At 42.7% G+C, this 16489-nt stretch overlaps 1 protein-coding gene across 1 annotated transcript; it reads left to right on the top strand.

Moving 5' to 3' along the window:
* The first annotated feature begins 661 nt into the window (after positions 1-661).
* Positions 662-16085, top strand: rbmx2 (RNA binding motif protein X-linked 2). The gene is made up of 6 exons (XM_067996975.1): positions 662-744; positions 3215-3330; positions 6576-6627; positions 8785-8914; positions 11546-11738; positions 12386-16085. The coding sequence occupies exons 1-6, from the start codon at positions 740-742 to the stop codon at positions 13015-13017; spliced, it is 1128 nt and encodes a 375-aa protein (XP_067853076.1). The 5' UTR covers positions 662-739; the 3' UTR covers positions 13018-16085.
* The last annotated feature ends 404 nt before the right edge of the window (positions 16086-16489 follow it).

The following is a 16489-nucleotide window of genomic DNA, read 5'->3' as shown; positions in this document are numbered from 1 at the left end:
CTTAAACGGGCGATTCCTTATTCTGAACTATGCCCCCTAGTTTTAGATTCCCCCATGAGGGGTAACATCCTCTCAGCATCTACCCTATTGAGTCCCCTCAGAATCTTGTATGTTTCAATAAGATCTCCTCTCATTCTTCTAAACTCCAGTGAGTATAGACCCAACCTGTTCAATCTTTCCTCATAAGACAACCCTTCCATACCCGGAATCAACTTAGTGAACCTTCTCTGAACTGTGTGCGTGTGTCTTGTGAGACACCTTATCTGATGCTTTTTGAGAATCCATATACACCACATCTACTGCATTCCCTTTATCGATCCAATTGGTCACTTCTTCAAAAAATTCTATTAAAATACTATATCTGCTGATTCACCATTAGCATCACTGCAGGAAATCTGGCAGTAATCCTATAAAAATGGTACTGCTGGAGACATTTCCTTTTGTCCATCACACTTCCTGAATCACACTCCCTGAATCTACCATCTTCTACACTGCATTAATCTGCATTTATATAAATTGCATTACTCTACATTTGTATAAATTTCCATACTGTGCATCGATTTAAAAATTCTAAAATAAAAAATAAAGAGCAGGTCTATTTGATTAGCAGCATGTCATTGATGTTATGTACCAGTAGATGGTGGTGTGGGCGGAGCTCTGTTGTGTCTCCTCTTGCGCGTCTCTTTGTTTTTGGCCCGGAAGTGGAGCACTTGCAGGAGAGACTGGGATTTGCTACAGAATGAAGTGAGTAACATTAAACCTGATCGAGTTACTGGTTTAATAACCAGGTTCACTAAAGGGCTGAAGTGCTCTGCCTGACACGGGTGCAAGAGGCCTCTCGGGGCTGTTATTTGCCTTAAGATGGTAGATGTTCAGTGAAAGGATCCTTTTATTCTAGCGGTGCAGAAACTGCTGCTCACACAGAACCTGCTTTCAGCACCAACTCTTAATTCTTGGATTTATTTTAAATAAGAGGGTCAGTGTGATTAATGGCAGTGCTCTGAACAAAGTAAACGTGGCCAAAGGGTTTCTGAGCTGAATTGTTTGTCAGTAGAAGCTTGGTTAACTTGGGCAGATACTGGAATGAATCTCATTAACAATAAAACCATGGAGAAGTGAAAAATGAGTGTGATCACAAATGTCCTCTGGAACTCCCTCCTTCAACCCCTCTGCTTTGTTACCACCCTCCCTGCATTCAAATGTCCTAAAAACCCTTCTCCCTGATTGTGGTTTTAGCCATCCTGCAACCTTTCTGTTTCCCTTCCTCTTGCTCAGTGTCCACTCCCCTCCTCCCCCCGTTTTGAAATGAAGATAGTTTGCACCCAAACCAGACAATCCCACCTGCCCTTTGATCACCTGGACTGAGTCTGTTGTATGTGTCGCTGTCCTGTAAATGTATGTAAAATGGGGCCATTGAACAGGAGTCTGCACTTAACCCAGTTACATTACAGATGCCAGCCTTGGAGGAATATCCACTTGAAATTATACTTATATATATTTATAAATAAAAAGAGTTGCTTTTAATTGGCAACTTCTTGGTTGTAGAGTCACAGTGTAATTGATATTAAAGTTTCCACTGCCAATTAAGGAATGCTTCTCCTTTAAGTACAGTTAAAAAATGTTATACAAGATTCAATTTTATGTTCATAAATCCAGTGAAGGAAATGTTTCAGATTATATCTGCAGGTTGCTGAGTGAGTGAGTCCCCATGATTCATATTCAGAGCAGTCAGCGATTCCATTCTCTCTCTCTTTGTGTATTGGCTGGAAAAGCAGCTGATTTTGTGACCCATTTCCATTTGCTCACCATCAGCATCATGGCAGGGAGATAGTGAAGTGCATGTGCAAGACTGATGGCTATAACTAGGAATTGTGGCTCCAGTATCCCACCCGAATCAAGCCTGACACCCAGGCCTCCTCCTGCTCGCAGATAAAAAGAGGCCCAGCCTCCACTACACATTAGAGCAGGACTGCAGGAATCATTGGCACACAAGTCGAAGCCGACCCCGTGTCTGTGGATGATGTCGCCAAGGCCCATCTTGTAGTTGAAGAAGAGAAGGGGACCATGGATGGATCCTTGGAGGAGTCTGGAGATGAGAGTGTGGGGCTGAGAAGAAAAGTCAGTGCTAGAGATGCTTTGGCTACGATTGGATTGGTAAAAGTGTAACCAAGCAAGGGCAGTCCCACCAAATTGGACACTAGAGGAGAGGCATTTGAGGACATTGTGCGATCAACTATGTCGAAGGCTTCAGGGAGGTCGAGGAGGGTTAATAAAAGTCCTGAAATCCAATGTAATAAAAAGGAATTTAATTCAGTCATCTTAAAGCTGTGGCCAAGACCTAAATTCAGAGTTGTTTTTCCATTGCATGTCATTTTTTATTGAGGTGTTAGCTTTTATTGTCTGTTGGCTTTTCTGAATTTTGTTGGTTAGCACGTATGGTGCCCTGGGGCAGCATAATTAACAATATGGCAAACAGTTCAAAGGCACCTCAAGAGGGGCAAATAGGGACATAGAGCAGGAACAGGGCACAGGCTAGGGGAGGTGGCTATAGGCCTGTCCAAAGAATGTGAGGAGGTTTTTTGAAGGAGAGTAGAGATGAAACGAGGCAGAAGGGCTTGGGGATCGAATTTGAAGGTGCAGTGGTGAAATGGCTGCAGGCTCTGCCACTTGGTGGAGGGGGAGGGTTGCACAGGAGTCCAGGTTCTGAGACTTGGGGCTGAAGGAGGTTGCAGAAGTAAAGTGAAGGCCAGGGAGGGATTGGTAAATGAGGATCAGGATTTTGAAATTAATGTATTGTAAGCTGGGGTGACAGTGGAGGTGAGCACAGCTGTGTGCAGGATAGGATGCAGACGGTGGAGTTCAGAGTGAGTTAGCATTTGTGTGGAGTGGAGTCGGGCAGCAAACAGGGAGAGCATTGGAGAAACCAAGTCTGGAGGTGACAAAAATGTATTTGAGGGGTGTACAGTGAGTGGGGATGAGGTTGAGAAAAGCCGAGTGATGCTTTGGAGCTAGAAATAGGTGGTCTTGATGATGGAGTGGATGTGAGGTTATTCTAAAGTGATCCTTCTGATTCGGTAGGTGTGGTAAAAGGTCCATCAGTGAATGAAGCACATAGACTCAGCAAACTACTGTTTTGTTTGAATGTCGCGGTCTCACCTCTCTTTATAATCAAGTTGTTGTGATTTTGTCCCCCCCCCGCCCCCCCCATACTTAGTCCACTCACGAAAGTGAAGCTCATCAATGAGCTAAATGCAAGAGAGGCAGAACTGGGTGTTCAAGATCAAGTGTCCTGGCACTCGGAGTACAAGGACAGTGCCTGGATCTTTGTGGGTAAGTGAAACCTTTTCCAGGCTCCAGGTTACCACAGTAACTTGCCTGTTTAAAATCTAAATGTAATTGAGTTTATTTTCTTTGATACGGCCAAACCTCAGCTGTATCAAAATGTATTTCCAAATTCCAGCGTTAAGTGGGGAGATTTATAGCGGGTTTTCTACGTAGGAAAATGAATAGAAAGGAGAAGATGGTGTGCGGCTGGGTTACTCACTATCTTCCCTTGAGGACCACAATCCTGGAAAGGGTTTTCCCTGAAGGTCAGTCTCAGGCGCGTTCCAACACACTGTAGCACTGTCTGCGCCGATGGTTCCCGCACAATCAGGTCCTGATTTCATATGTGCCACCTTGGCAGTTACTAAATGGACACCAGTCACTTCCTGGCGAGAAGAGGGAGGGTTACAGAAGGGACTGATACATTTACATTAAAACTGTATGTAGGAATAATTAATGTCTGTCTTGGATTAATGCATGATGCCATACTTGGCTCACTCCAGTTGTCCTACATTAAATCAACCCCCACCCCTCCCCCAATTTAAAAAAAAAATTCTGTCAACAGCCTGAACAAAGTGAAATGTTGGTTGGAACCTATTTAACTCTTGCAGAACCAGAGGTCATCGTCTATAACTGTAACACTACTTCATTTCTCTAACTCTGTTCATGTGATGATAACACAATTTTCAAAGTAACCATTACAACAGTTAAAACAACTTGCTTTTGGAATCACAGAGTAGCTTAACCTTGATGTAATTTAGCTTTCAGTTTAGTATTAAAGCCTTACAGTCTGGGCTGCATAGAAATAGTAATTGTACGTTCTCTATTTAAGTGTCTGATATTAATAAAATGGCTTAAAACCAGAAATGGTTGGACCATGATATTAAACTTAAATTTACTTCTGCAGTGATCTGGTCCTGTCCATCTCTCTGTGTGATTTGAATGGCATCTCTTGACTCTGCCTTCTGCACATTCCCCACGGTCAACTATCATTTCTGGTTCATCAGGCCTCCTCTTCTCTCTTTCTTAAAGCTTAACCGCATCCATATACTTATAAATTTACACTATAGTTCTCATAACTCAAGAACTTATTTTACAGGATTAAACTTGTCGTGACAACTGTTAAATGTCTCTCTGAACTAAACTAGGTTCTATTAACTTCTCCAACCCCAGTTCTTTCTCTGCTGAAAGCAGCCTGCTCCTCCTGGCATCGTCTAATCAAAAACTAAAGCACAAACTGCCTTTCTAATATCCTACGGTCAAATATCCTTCAGTAATTTGACCTGTCAATCAGTTCCACCCCAAGTTCCATTCTAATCCCGGGTATTGAAAGTCTTCAACGCTTGTTGTATCTAATGGAATTGGCTGGGTCATGGGTTGACCTCTGCTGACTACAGAGGAATCCTTTAAGATGATTTCACTGGAGGTATCTCCTTGTAAAGATTTACCACTTACTGCCAACAGTTGTAAACTAGGTGAAAGGCGAGCTTTTACTTTAACCCATTGTCAAAAAAGCTTTCTCAATTAAGCAATTTAGCTGCGTATCTATTAGGAAATGTTTTGAAGGTTGAACAGTCAAAAAACCTTTTTTTTGTACTTTTGCTTCCTCTAACACTTGTTTGTTTATCAGATATTTAAACACAGAGCAACCTTGTATTTTTAAGAATCTGAGTATCAAAAATGGAAGTTTTAACCCCATCCTATCCTATCGGTTGCACTCCTGATTTTCCCTACATATAGGTTAGGAATAATGCTGACCTCCAGCCTTGGTGAGCAGGGGGTGAAGGACTGTGGACAGAGGCCTGCCATTTTCTTTTTCCCCTCTGCACTGCCACCTGCTAGCCCACCCCTTCCATGAACGCTGTCACTTTCCTGCCCACCGGCGTTGCCACGTGGCTGCCCTCTCACCCATTTACACTGCTGTCTTTCATCTAAGAGCTTGCAAACAAAAGTCAAACTAGAGGGAAGAGTGAGAAAACAAAGTTGGGGGGTGGGGTTATCTTACACATTCCCTATGGAGGTTGTCACTGACTTTCCTGGGCATCGGGGTTTCAGTGAAGGTGATATCCTGAAGTGGGATAAGGTGTGAACAGGGTTTAGTGATGTGAAACAGCACAAACTGGGCTCACACTGTCAGCACTGGATACTCGGACTTGAGGATGTGAGATTTCAGGACTGCGCTAATGAAATCGGAGCCATTGACTGGTATAGGAACAGGAGTAGCCATTCAGCCCCTCGTGCCTGCTCCGCCGTTTGATAAGATCATGACTGATCTGTGATCTAACTCCATATACCTGCCTTTGGCCCATATCCCTTAATACCTTTGGTTGCCAAAAAGCTATCTATCTCAGATTTAAATTTAGCAATTGAGCTAGTATCAATTGCCGTTTGCGGAAGAGAGTTCCAAACTTCTACCACCCTTTGTAGAAATGTTTTCTAATCTCGCTCCTGAAAGGTCTGGCTCTAATTTTTAGACTGTGCCCCCTACTCCTAGAATCCCCAACCAGCAGAAATAGTTTCTCTCTATCCACCCTATCTGTTCCCCTTAATATCTTATAAACTTCGATCAGATCACCCCTTAACCTTCTAAACTCCAGAGAATACAACCCCAATTTGTGTAATTGTATGTTTGTGGGCTGCTTACTGAGAGAATGAGTGTCCGAATCAATTTTCGTCTGGGCTGCTATAAGCACCCTCAGAGAAGGGGAAGGTACTGACAGGGTGGAGGGGAGATCATTGAATTTTTAAAAAATATTCCATTGACAATTTCTTTAGCTCTGTGGTTATTGCTTCAAGTGAAAACTATTAATTGTGCTTTTTCCTGGGAGATGGGTGTAAGAATTCGAATGCCAATAATGAACGAGAGCATGTGACCATATAAGAAGATATTTTGTTACCAAGCCGTGTTTCAGGGGACATTGCTTCACCTTGTGCCGAAAATAAACACTACACAATAGGCCACTGAGTGTTTGTCTCTTCACCCCCCTGAGCACGTGAAACGGCTGCTAATTAGATATTTACAGAATGTTTTTGATGTCCTTATAATGAGAGTCTAGATTAAGTAATCAAATGGTTAAACAGCATGCATTTTTATTGGAAAATGCATGCGACTGTCAACCTCAGATTTTATACTTATTGAGGCTAGTGTGGTACTGTTTGTACAGGCTCCTGGTCCTTGGTAGTGCCGACATCAGCTGTGAGGGTTTGGTTTTGGTTTTGTCTGTAAGTGAGCTCTGTTTTCTTGTTCCTAGGTGGCTTGCCCTACGAATTAACAGAAGGCGACATTATCTGTGTGTTTTCACAGTAAGTATTTTTTTCCCTTGCCAATTTTGCTCCTCATTTCCCTTCCCCTCCTGCAGCTGTAGACATCATGCTGGAATGCAGTTCCATAGGTGTGGGCCCACTTGGGTACCTCAACCAAGTAACCAGTAATCAATTCTGAGCCTTGACAGTAATAACAGACTATTCAACCACAGGGGCCACACATTTAAACTCAACCCTGTCCTCACTTGACATTCACCCTTGTGCACTTACAGCAATCTATTGGATAGTGATCAGGAGTGATTATAATAACCCCTACCTCTGCCTCGACTGGGACCACCTACCAGCAGACTGGAGATCAAACCTGCAACCTTTGTGGTCTGTGTGGTTCAGCTGTTCAGTGAACAAACAGGCTGAGCCATTAGGAGTGCTCGACAGTAAGTGTTCTGTGGATGTAACGTGTTACAGAAATTAAAAGGCCAGAAGTGATCGTTCTCCATATGGGAGCCTAGACAACGACTGTTCAACCATTGTGGGCATCACAGCTGAGCCCATCCATTCCACCTGCCCACACTTCATAAACAGGAGTCACTGAATAGCAATCAGGGGTGGGAACCCTGGACGAGTTCTGCTAATGAACAGGACCACTCTGTGGCGTTTCAAAGTTACTGCTACTCCAAGGGTTCAGGCATAGGTACCACAAGTGGAGCACCAACACATGATTACTCTTTGAGCACATGGTGAATTGTGGCTGTGCTTCCAGCGGGAGGAGAAGGAGATGCCAGACGCAGGCTGGGTGGTTCCCTGCAGGTAGGGGAAATCAGATGCTAAATCAATCTGACCTGCTCTTGTGTGCTTCCTACTTTCTGGTCAGAAGATGGCACTGACAGAGGCCTCGGTGCAGGTCACATACCCCGCTGTCTTAGGCCAGGGAGAGAACAGAAAGTAACTTACCAAAAGAAAAGAATTCTGATCATTGTTTCACAATTCTGTCCTTACCATAGATGCACCTTGGCTACCTTTTGCCCCAAAAGGAGTATCATCATCAGTGAGTGCTTGATTGGTTTAGCCTATCATTTTAGTATTGGTGAAAATGATCTAGTTTTGTGCCAGTAGGTGGCACAGTCTCACAGCTCTAGTACCATCCTGCAGTTTGATAACAACGTCTTGTATTTATATAGTGCATTTTATGTAATAAGACATCTTTTTTATATTTTTTTGCAAAAAATATTTTATTTTACATTTGTAGCCAAGACTAGCAACACATGCTAGCTAACTCTTGGTATAATAATCTGAATTAAAAAAAATACACCCATATGTAATAAAATGTATTTTCTGCTAGCTTATTTTATTTGTAGGTAATAGTTTAATTAAGGCACTTCATGGAGAGAGCAGACATCGAGCAGGAGTAGAAGAGTTGGGAGGGATGATCGAATGCAGGGTCAAAAAGATTTTAAAGGCAGGAGAAAGGAGCATGGCCAATAGATTTAGAGAGGGGGGGTCCAGAGAAGGACCAAGATGGCTGAATGTTCTGGCACTGAAAGAAAAGCAGTGACAGTAGCTGAGTCGCACAGAATGCCAGAGTCAGCGAACCTTAGGACTGGAGGAGATAAGTGTAGGTGGTCAATGAGTCCATAGCCTGTGGAGAGATTTGTAAACAAAGACAAAGGTTTTGAATTAAGTGCATAGAGGGGCAGGGAGCCATTGGAGATCAGCAAGGAAGAGGGTGATGATTGAGCAGGACTTTTTGTGGAGCTTGATGCATGCAGTGGAAGTTTGAATGAGATGGAGTTTGTGTAGGATGAGATAGGGAGGCAGATGAGAGGGGTGTTGGAGCAGGATTGTCTTGAGGTAACAAAAGTGCAGATAAGAGTTTCGGCAGCAGCGGGGTTAAGCTAAGGAAAGAGGCATGCAGTGTTGCAGAGGTGAACGTAAGCAGGCTTAGTGATTGATAGCATATGGGATTTGAAGCTCAGCTTTGTGTCACACTGGGAGGTTCACCATCTGGTTCAGCCTGAGTGAGCATCCAGGAGGAGCATGGGTGTGGGAGCGGTGTTAGCATGTTTGTGATGGGAACTGAATAGGATGGCTTTGGTTTTACTAATGTTCAGCTGAAGAAAGTTCTGGTGCAACCTCTGATAAAGCTGCTGTAAGTGAGAGGGGGAAAAATCCAGTAAACCATTAATCTTCTTGCGACAGGTATGGGGAGGTTGTTAACATCAATCTAGTTCGAGACAAGAAGACTGGGAAATCAAAAGGCTTCTGCTTTATCTGTTATGAGGATCAGAGAAGCACCATTTTGGCTGTAGACAACTTTAATGGAATCAAGGTGAGTATGAAAATAGAAGGGAGATCATATCCTGCTCTCTGAACCATGGGTGTCGTATCTGGCTTCTTCCAGGTGGTCCATTTGCAAAAGCAGACACCACCTGTCCCCAGCATGTACTGTGTAGTGTAAGCTTGGCATTTAAAAAATTTGCACCAAAAATCACTCAAAAGTACATTAAAACAATGAAGGTGAAGTATTTTTAAGCTTATGTTAAACAATGAATTGAAAAGAAAGCAACCGATCTACAGATTTGTGAAACTCATAAGATATAGCCAGCAGTTTAAGTTCTATGCCTGCTGCATTCCGTTCCCATCAAGCAGAGGCTGCACTGTCCCCCTGCAAAGGAGATGCAAAATAAGAGGACAACCGTGCTAGGGGCAGTCTATGGCACCTCCTGGCAATTTGCTATAAGGGAAGGGCACCGGCAGCAGCTGAGATGATCATGTGCCTGCTTTCTCGGCAGGAGAGATGTCAAGATAAGTCAGACTGAAAATCGAGGTAAATTACAAGATGAAAACATTTTGGAAGTAGTCGATATATAAAAAAGGGCCCGGCTTGTTATGTGCACAACGATGTTAGTTGCAATAAATAAAGTCCACTTGTTCAAATTACATTATTCAATCAGTCAGCAATTTGCCTGATTTAATCAATTTAAAAGTTAGAAAGCAACCTGTGTCTGTTTTTCCTGTAACAGTGTCTCATTGTCTTGTTATAATAATACCAAGAGAAAACACCAAGGTTGCCCATCCCTACAATTGATCATGTAGTTTCTCAGACATGGACTCTACCTGACTTATTTAAGTCCCTTTCCCTCCCTTTAAAATTGTTCTTTGCCCACAATTCTCTCTTGGAGGTATTGACTCATTCTGGCTACAGTTCCGTGGTCAGCTGGCATCTTCTGGTCCCTTCTGGTGAACATTGTGCACATGCAGGCCTTGACGTGTTTTATGAACATGGGCAAGTCGTAGCTATGCCTGATCCTATCTTCATACACATGCACTTCCAGCAGTGGTCCCTGGATAAGTGATCTGGAGTGAACGCTGGCTGAGGCCAATTCCAACACTGCTGCTGCCACTCCAGTCAGGTAACTCATCACAGACCAGGGATCAAATCTGATACCTTCTCGTTCTGTATGGCACACCTGCTCACTTGGCCATCAAGGAAGCCATTTAATCATTTCTGAGGGAGATGGCTAACTAGTGGCTAATTGATTTTTGAAACTTCTTTTAATTGAATAGAATTGCAACTGCAGATCTGACACTTTAGTGTTTTCACATTTCAAAATTTATGAGTACATAAATTGACTGGGATCAAATATCCAATAGAATTTGAGGCTCCAGTATCACTGCTAGCCTGGTGTATAGCTGCAGAGAAATGAGACTTGTAATGGGGCAGCAGTGCTACCAACATTAATGTTAGAACATTTGTGGTACTGCAGCTGTTTAAATTTTTAATGTTTAGATTTCGCAACCTCATTGCAAGTTTTCAAAATGAAATTTAAGTCACTGTAGTAATGGACTAATTTTTAAAAATATTTGTACCATATTTCAGCTTTTACTAATAAAGGCAGAGAAACAATTTGTATTTATACATCCAGTACAAATCAAATACTTCTGTGGGCATTTGAGCATATTCCAGTAATCTCACAACAGGAGCCCCTCTTACACCCTTAGACAAGATACAAAAAAAGCTTGGCATCCGGTAGGCAATCCTTCTTTCTGCCTTCAGCCCCCCCCTCTTCATCGCACCTCTCATCTCTCTATTTTGTTGATACTACCATGGCCATACTCCTCTGAACGTTTCTTTGTAAGCTCCAAATACAACATCCAACATGGCCTTCATTCTCCCAGTGTTGGAATCAGGACTCATTGCACAGCCTTTTACTCATTGCACAGACTTTTTTTCCCTGGGCTTCAGAACTGTGAAACTCCATATCTCTTTCAGTCTTCCATTCCTCTTACAATCCACAGGCTTTTAAAACCCAAGCTCGATATCATCTACTCACTACTTCTTAAGTTGCCCCTTCTCTCCTTTTTTGAACCTCTGCTGTTCACCAAAGTTGCTCAATAAAAAAAAAACTATTAATTGCTTTCTATTTGCAATGAGAGCATATTGCTGTGTCGGCCTGAATGCAGATTTTAGTTTGTGCAAGTTATTTACAGTCTAACACAGCAAAACAATAGTAACACAAAGGAAATAGGACTCCATGAAACAACAGAGTTTGAGATTGAACCTGGGATCGTCCTGGTTTGTTTTGCCGAGTACCACATCGACTGATGCTTTTGCCAATAAGCCATAAGGGGAGTTCTCGTTAAAATTTACATTGAAGAAACCGTATTCATTCTGTGTTCATATCTGCTGCAGTTGTTGGTGTGCATTGACCGTGAGGGTGAAGTTCATGCAGAATACTTGATATGCTAAATTATGAAAGAATGGGACAGGGTAGATAGAAGCAGACGGTTTCCAGTAGTTGAGGAACAAGGGGCCATAGACACTTGAAGGGTTATGGGAACAGGGTGGGTAAATATTATTAGAATTACCTGCTCACGTGGAGGGTAAATGTCGATATGGACTGGTTGGGCTGAATGGTCTGTTACCGTGTTGTAACTTCTTTGTATCTGTACCTTTTAGATTAAGGGAAGGACAATCCGCGTTGACCATGTGGCCAACTACCGCCCTCCAAAGGACGGAGATGATATCGATGATGTGACAAAAACACTGAGAGAGGAAGGCTGTGCTCCAAAAGCACCGCCGCCACCTCCAGTTTCCTCACAGTCCTCTGAAGAGGATGTTAGCGAGGTGCCAGCTAAGAAACGGAAGAAAGGTATGTGAAGTGAAATGCAGGGGTTAACTGGTTTTTAAGGGATGTGATTTGCCAAAGTTTTGTTTGGGTTTGCGCAGATTTATGGATTACTGATTTACGGCAACTCGGAGTCACCAGTGTACTGATTTTATAATGTGGACTTGTTGGAGTCGCAGTCCGACAATCGAAGTATATGGTATTAGTAGGGAGTCCCAACGCTTTGATTGGATTTTTGTTGGTTTTGGGTGGTGCAGGGAGCTAACAACTCAGCCTTTCATCTCTGGATCTGGTCCAAATCCAACCCAAGATGATGGAATGAAAATTGTCTGTCGGCACTGACTGAAAGAGACCTACATCGACCTACGGCCGGTCTCAATCCAGTTCCTAGTGCATAATGGAGCATTGCACAAAAGGGCTTCTACTTTGGCAGTAATTGGCAATCTTGGTCCGTAAGGTTACAAGGATGGCCGGTGTGGGAAATGGAATTATTACGCTGGTGGTCTCCTGAGGTTGGCACAGAGTGCAGGGAGTTTAACTGTGCTACACCTGCTTGAGAATACTTGATACTTGACTGTGGGTGCTGGAAGGAGGAGTAATTCCATTTCTTAGGGCTAACTTTGCTCCTCTTCATGAGCATAGAATTCACCAAAACATTTTTTGTTCTCCAGAAAAGAAAAAGAAAAAAAAGAAAGAGAAAAAGGAGAGAAAAATTAAGCTGGAGAAGAAAGAAGCCGAGGAGCGAGGCTCTAAACCATTGTCCAAGAACTCTGGCCGATACCAATCCCCTCCACCTCCTGTAAGAGTCAAGAGGGAAAGAGAGGATGTGGGGTATGAGAAATATGCCAATACAAGCCGGGACTCTCGTTGGGATTGCAGTGTGGACTGCAGGAATGAACAAAGAGGAACAGCAGATGGAAGAAAATACTCTGATGGAGCTGATGAAATGAGAAACAGAGAGAAATGGAACGAGAGGAATCAGTCTAGGAACTCAGAGAGGGAAGAAAGACGAAGAGATGATCAAAATGGCAGAAGATCTTGCAATGAAAGGTCAGAGAGGGACCCAAAGTACACTTCCAGTGATAGGAGATATGATGAGGAAAGGCAGAGTGAACAGCAAGAGAAAATGAGAAAAGAAGATAGGTTTGACAGCAAGTATGATGACAGAGACAAGTACAGGAAGTACGATCGCAATAAGAAAGAGGAGCGGGATTCACATTGTGACAGCAACAAGCATAAAGAGAGGAGAAATGAGCATGACAAAGTCAGCCATTACAAGGAAAGAGACAATCACAAACAGTGATCATAAAAGAAACTGAGCAATTTGAAGCTTTCTGCAAATAAACCTAATCTCATCTCATCATCTGAAGTCAAGTTGATAGCTCAAGGTTTTACCTCAATCCATGAATTTAAGTCCCAGCAGTTAATAACCGGAAATAAGCACATCATTCTGAACTTTACTGCTTTCCTGCAGCCTGTTTTTTTAAAACTATTTCTCTGTATGTTTGGAGTATTTTTAAAATGGAGAATATCAAGCAACATGCAAGACCCCCTTAAGTGCTGAAAGACCTTTTTTTATAAGCTTTCAATATGTCTATTTGATAACATATATAAAAATAGTGTTTAAGTAATTTTTTTTCTAATTTTCTCCCTTCCTGTCTTGAAGGTGCCGACTTAAGCTGAGGTTTGATTCTCCTCACACTGGTTATCCTCTAATACCTCAACCAGCTGGCCATTTTTCATGTATGAAACTAGGCAGTAAGTGCCAATGGGCTTATAATTCATGCGAGGGCATCGCAGCCAAGCCCGATCCTGTTCTTACCCCACATCCACATTCACATTCAGGCACATTCCAGCAGGAATCACTGGCTGGCAGTCAGGAGTGAGAATGCTTGCTGATTTTCTTTTTTATTATTTTCTTCCTTCCCCTGCCCAGGGGACACTGAAGCAATTGTAGTATCCCCTCTGCCACCCAGCTGAGATCAGCTAACTCAACAAAGACCTGGGATTGAACCTCCGTCTTGGTCGGCATAGCTCAGTTCCACACAGGCAGTACATTTGTCAACACTGTTCTACAGTCACATTTCTGATATTCATAATACTGATTTGAATGGAAAATTGTTCTATATTTGATTTTGATAAACGGACGTCGCTGTTTTTCTCCAGGGGTTTAAGGTGTGCAACATATTTATAAAAAGTCAATGGCAGGAATGGATAAAGAATATTAGAATCATCTGTGGACTCCTTAGAACTATTCTCCATCTGTCATTGTTGATATGTTCTCCGATGGAGATCTTCCAGGATTACAGGGTTTGGATCAGCAGAAACAATGGGCTGTTTGCTTCCTGTGATCTTACTCTAAGAATAGCATTATCAAATAAATGAGGCTTACAAGCCGCTCTGTGCAGTGGACTACACACCAAAAGATGCTGCTGTCCACACAATTTATTCCAGAAGAACCAAGTGAAACGACATTTCAAGGTACATTTTTATTTCCTGAATTGTTCAGTGTTATTGTTTCTGCTCTCCATCAAAGTGCGCTGCCTCAGGCCTGTTAGACTGGTGCATGGGTCATGTGCTTGCCTGCCCGTGTTTAAAAGGCCGTGTTGGTTGAACAAACAGTGGTGCATGAAAGATTGTGGGTTTCTACTTAAATGCTGTCCTCCTGGGACTCCCAACTTTTAACGTGAAAGTACCTTTTAAGATGCATCTGAATAGGGCTGTTGCCAGGCTGAAGTTGGGTTTGGTAGGTCGCTGTACTCAAGCTTTGAACTGGTTTTCCAATTACCAAACCTATCTTTCATTTAAAAAAAATCTTATTGCTCAAATTGGACTGCCACTCGGGAAGCAGTGCTCCCTCCCCCTCCCAACAGGAAGTAGAAAAATTGTTCAACTTGAGATTCCAGCAGCTGCCTAGTTTTAAGCAACGTTAGCTTTCATTGTAATCAGCGGTAGGTACAGGGCACTCCCAGTGTCCGACAGCACTCTGTGATATGTGGGAGATGACCTTCCAGCTCCCAACTTTTCATTGCTCCATGGAAAGTGGTCAGAGACATCAGGAAATTGCAACTCAGAAACAAGCTATTTGGCCCTTCCCTTGTTGGTGTTTATCCTTTACACGAGCAATAGTCCTTATCCCAATTTCCTTAAACCATTCATTTTTAAATGTTGACATGGTCTCTGCTTCGATCACTAACTCCAGTCGTACATTCCACAGCCTCAGCCCTCTGCAAAAATGTTTCTCCTGCTTTCAGTCCTAAATTTCTTACATTTAATTTTATATCTATGCCCCCTCATTCTAGATCCTCCCACCACAGGAAAGTCTTTCTATCTTCTCTGTCCTATCCTTTCATAATTTTATACACCTTCATCAAATCACCCCACAATCTCTGATGTTCTAACCAAAACGGACCCAATTTTTGTGAAAAGTGAGAGTTCCTTCCTATTGGCCCTCCAATGGGAAAGCAGTAGCACACAGAAGGAGTAAAAGTGGAGAGGGAGAATCAGTGTCCAGGAGAGGAGGGGAGTCTCGATCCCACTCGCTGGCTATGGACATACCGTCTGGCACATTTTACACATTTTCTCCTTGGTTCACTTGAACCACGCACCACTCACCTGAGTCTCCCTCCCTTCCCTAGCATCTGTTCAGGGCTTGCCCACAGCAACATGGAAGGAATTGAAATTGTGTCCATTACCATTGATACTTTGCCACTGAGTTGGGAATTTGTTTGCAGTAGAGTACAGTACAGTGTAGTTGATTGTTAGATGTGCATTTATTTAGTGGTTCACTCTCTTATTAAAAATTGAATAAATCACGTGCTTTTTTCTGGCTCCCTTCACTGGATTTTAATCCTATTTGAGGAGAGTGACTGCCCCTCATTGCTCTTCCATTCTGTATTAGGAGTGAATCTCTGGGTGTTGGGCTCTGCTGTACAATGCGGAGACCCAGACTGCAAATATGGGACCTGTTCCTCTGCATTTACTGAACTGGCAGTGTTAAGCCAATAATGCATAGAATCATATTTGGATGGGTCTGTAACGCTGTCAGTTGCCCAAATGTTGGATCATTTTCATTATGGATTACAGCTGACACACAGAGAACTGCACATCTGCCATCAGCTGCACTGCAGTGGTGTCAAAGCACCTTTACATTAAGTCCTGTAACAATTTAGCCAAGCCCAGAATTATTGTCCCATGTACACCCAAAACAACTCCTGCACTGGAACAGCAGAAGCTGAGGCAGGATATATACTTTTTAAAAAATGTATTGCTTTGTACAAAACAACTGTTAAAGAAAAGTGGTTATTGTTTTTATGTGGATAACTCTATTTGTTAATTACATTTATAAACTAGCTGTCAAAACTGTTGAAACGCTGGTGCTTCATTGATGAATTCATTTTACAAATATACTTTCTAAAAAATTTCTGTCTCCCATTTTCCTGCCCACCCCACTGGAGACGGACCCACTGTGGCCAGAGAAATGGTACCGTATGCTGGAGGTGGCAGTCCTTTACATATATTGTCACCAAGGCACTCCAGCCTTGGCCTATGCAGCTGAACCACAGTTCCTCATCTGGTTCTGTACTTCAAAAGTGCTGTCTCGCTTACATTACAGTACTGCCACTAAAGGTGGAACTGCCAGCAGCTGCAGTACTGTGAAGTAAAGGGACTCTTAAGGTTGAAAGTAGCTTGAACGATCCTTGATAACTTGTAGGTTGTATAATAATAGTAACTGATACTGAACCATGGAGTCTTTTCCTGAAGGACAGGCGGAC

This window comes from Heptranchias perlo, chromosome 15, assembly GCF_035084215.1.
Source record: "Heptranchias perlo isolate sHepPer1 chromosome 15, sHepPer1.hap1, whole genome shotgun sequence".
In the NCBI taxonomy this organism is placed as follows: Eukaryota; Metazoa; Chordata; class Chondrichthyes; order Hexanchiformes; family Hexanchidae; genus Heptranchias; species Heptranchias perlo.
The sequence above is the reverse complement of the archived record's forward strand: the minus strand, read 5'-3'. Positions and strand labels throughout refer to the sequence as shown.

Excerpts from the sequence above, each read along its gene's own strand:
- rbmx2 (XM_067996975.1), top strand. Across the intron at positions 8,915-11,545 it reads ACAACTTTAATGGAATCAAG|ATTAAGGGAAGGACAATCCG; the intron begins GTGAGTATGAAA and ends TGTACCTTTTAG. Across the intron at positions 11,739-12,385 it reads AGCTAAGAAACGGAAGAAAG|AAAAGAAAAAGAAAAAAAAG; the intron begins GTATGTGAAGTG and ends TTTGTTCTCCAG.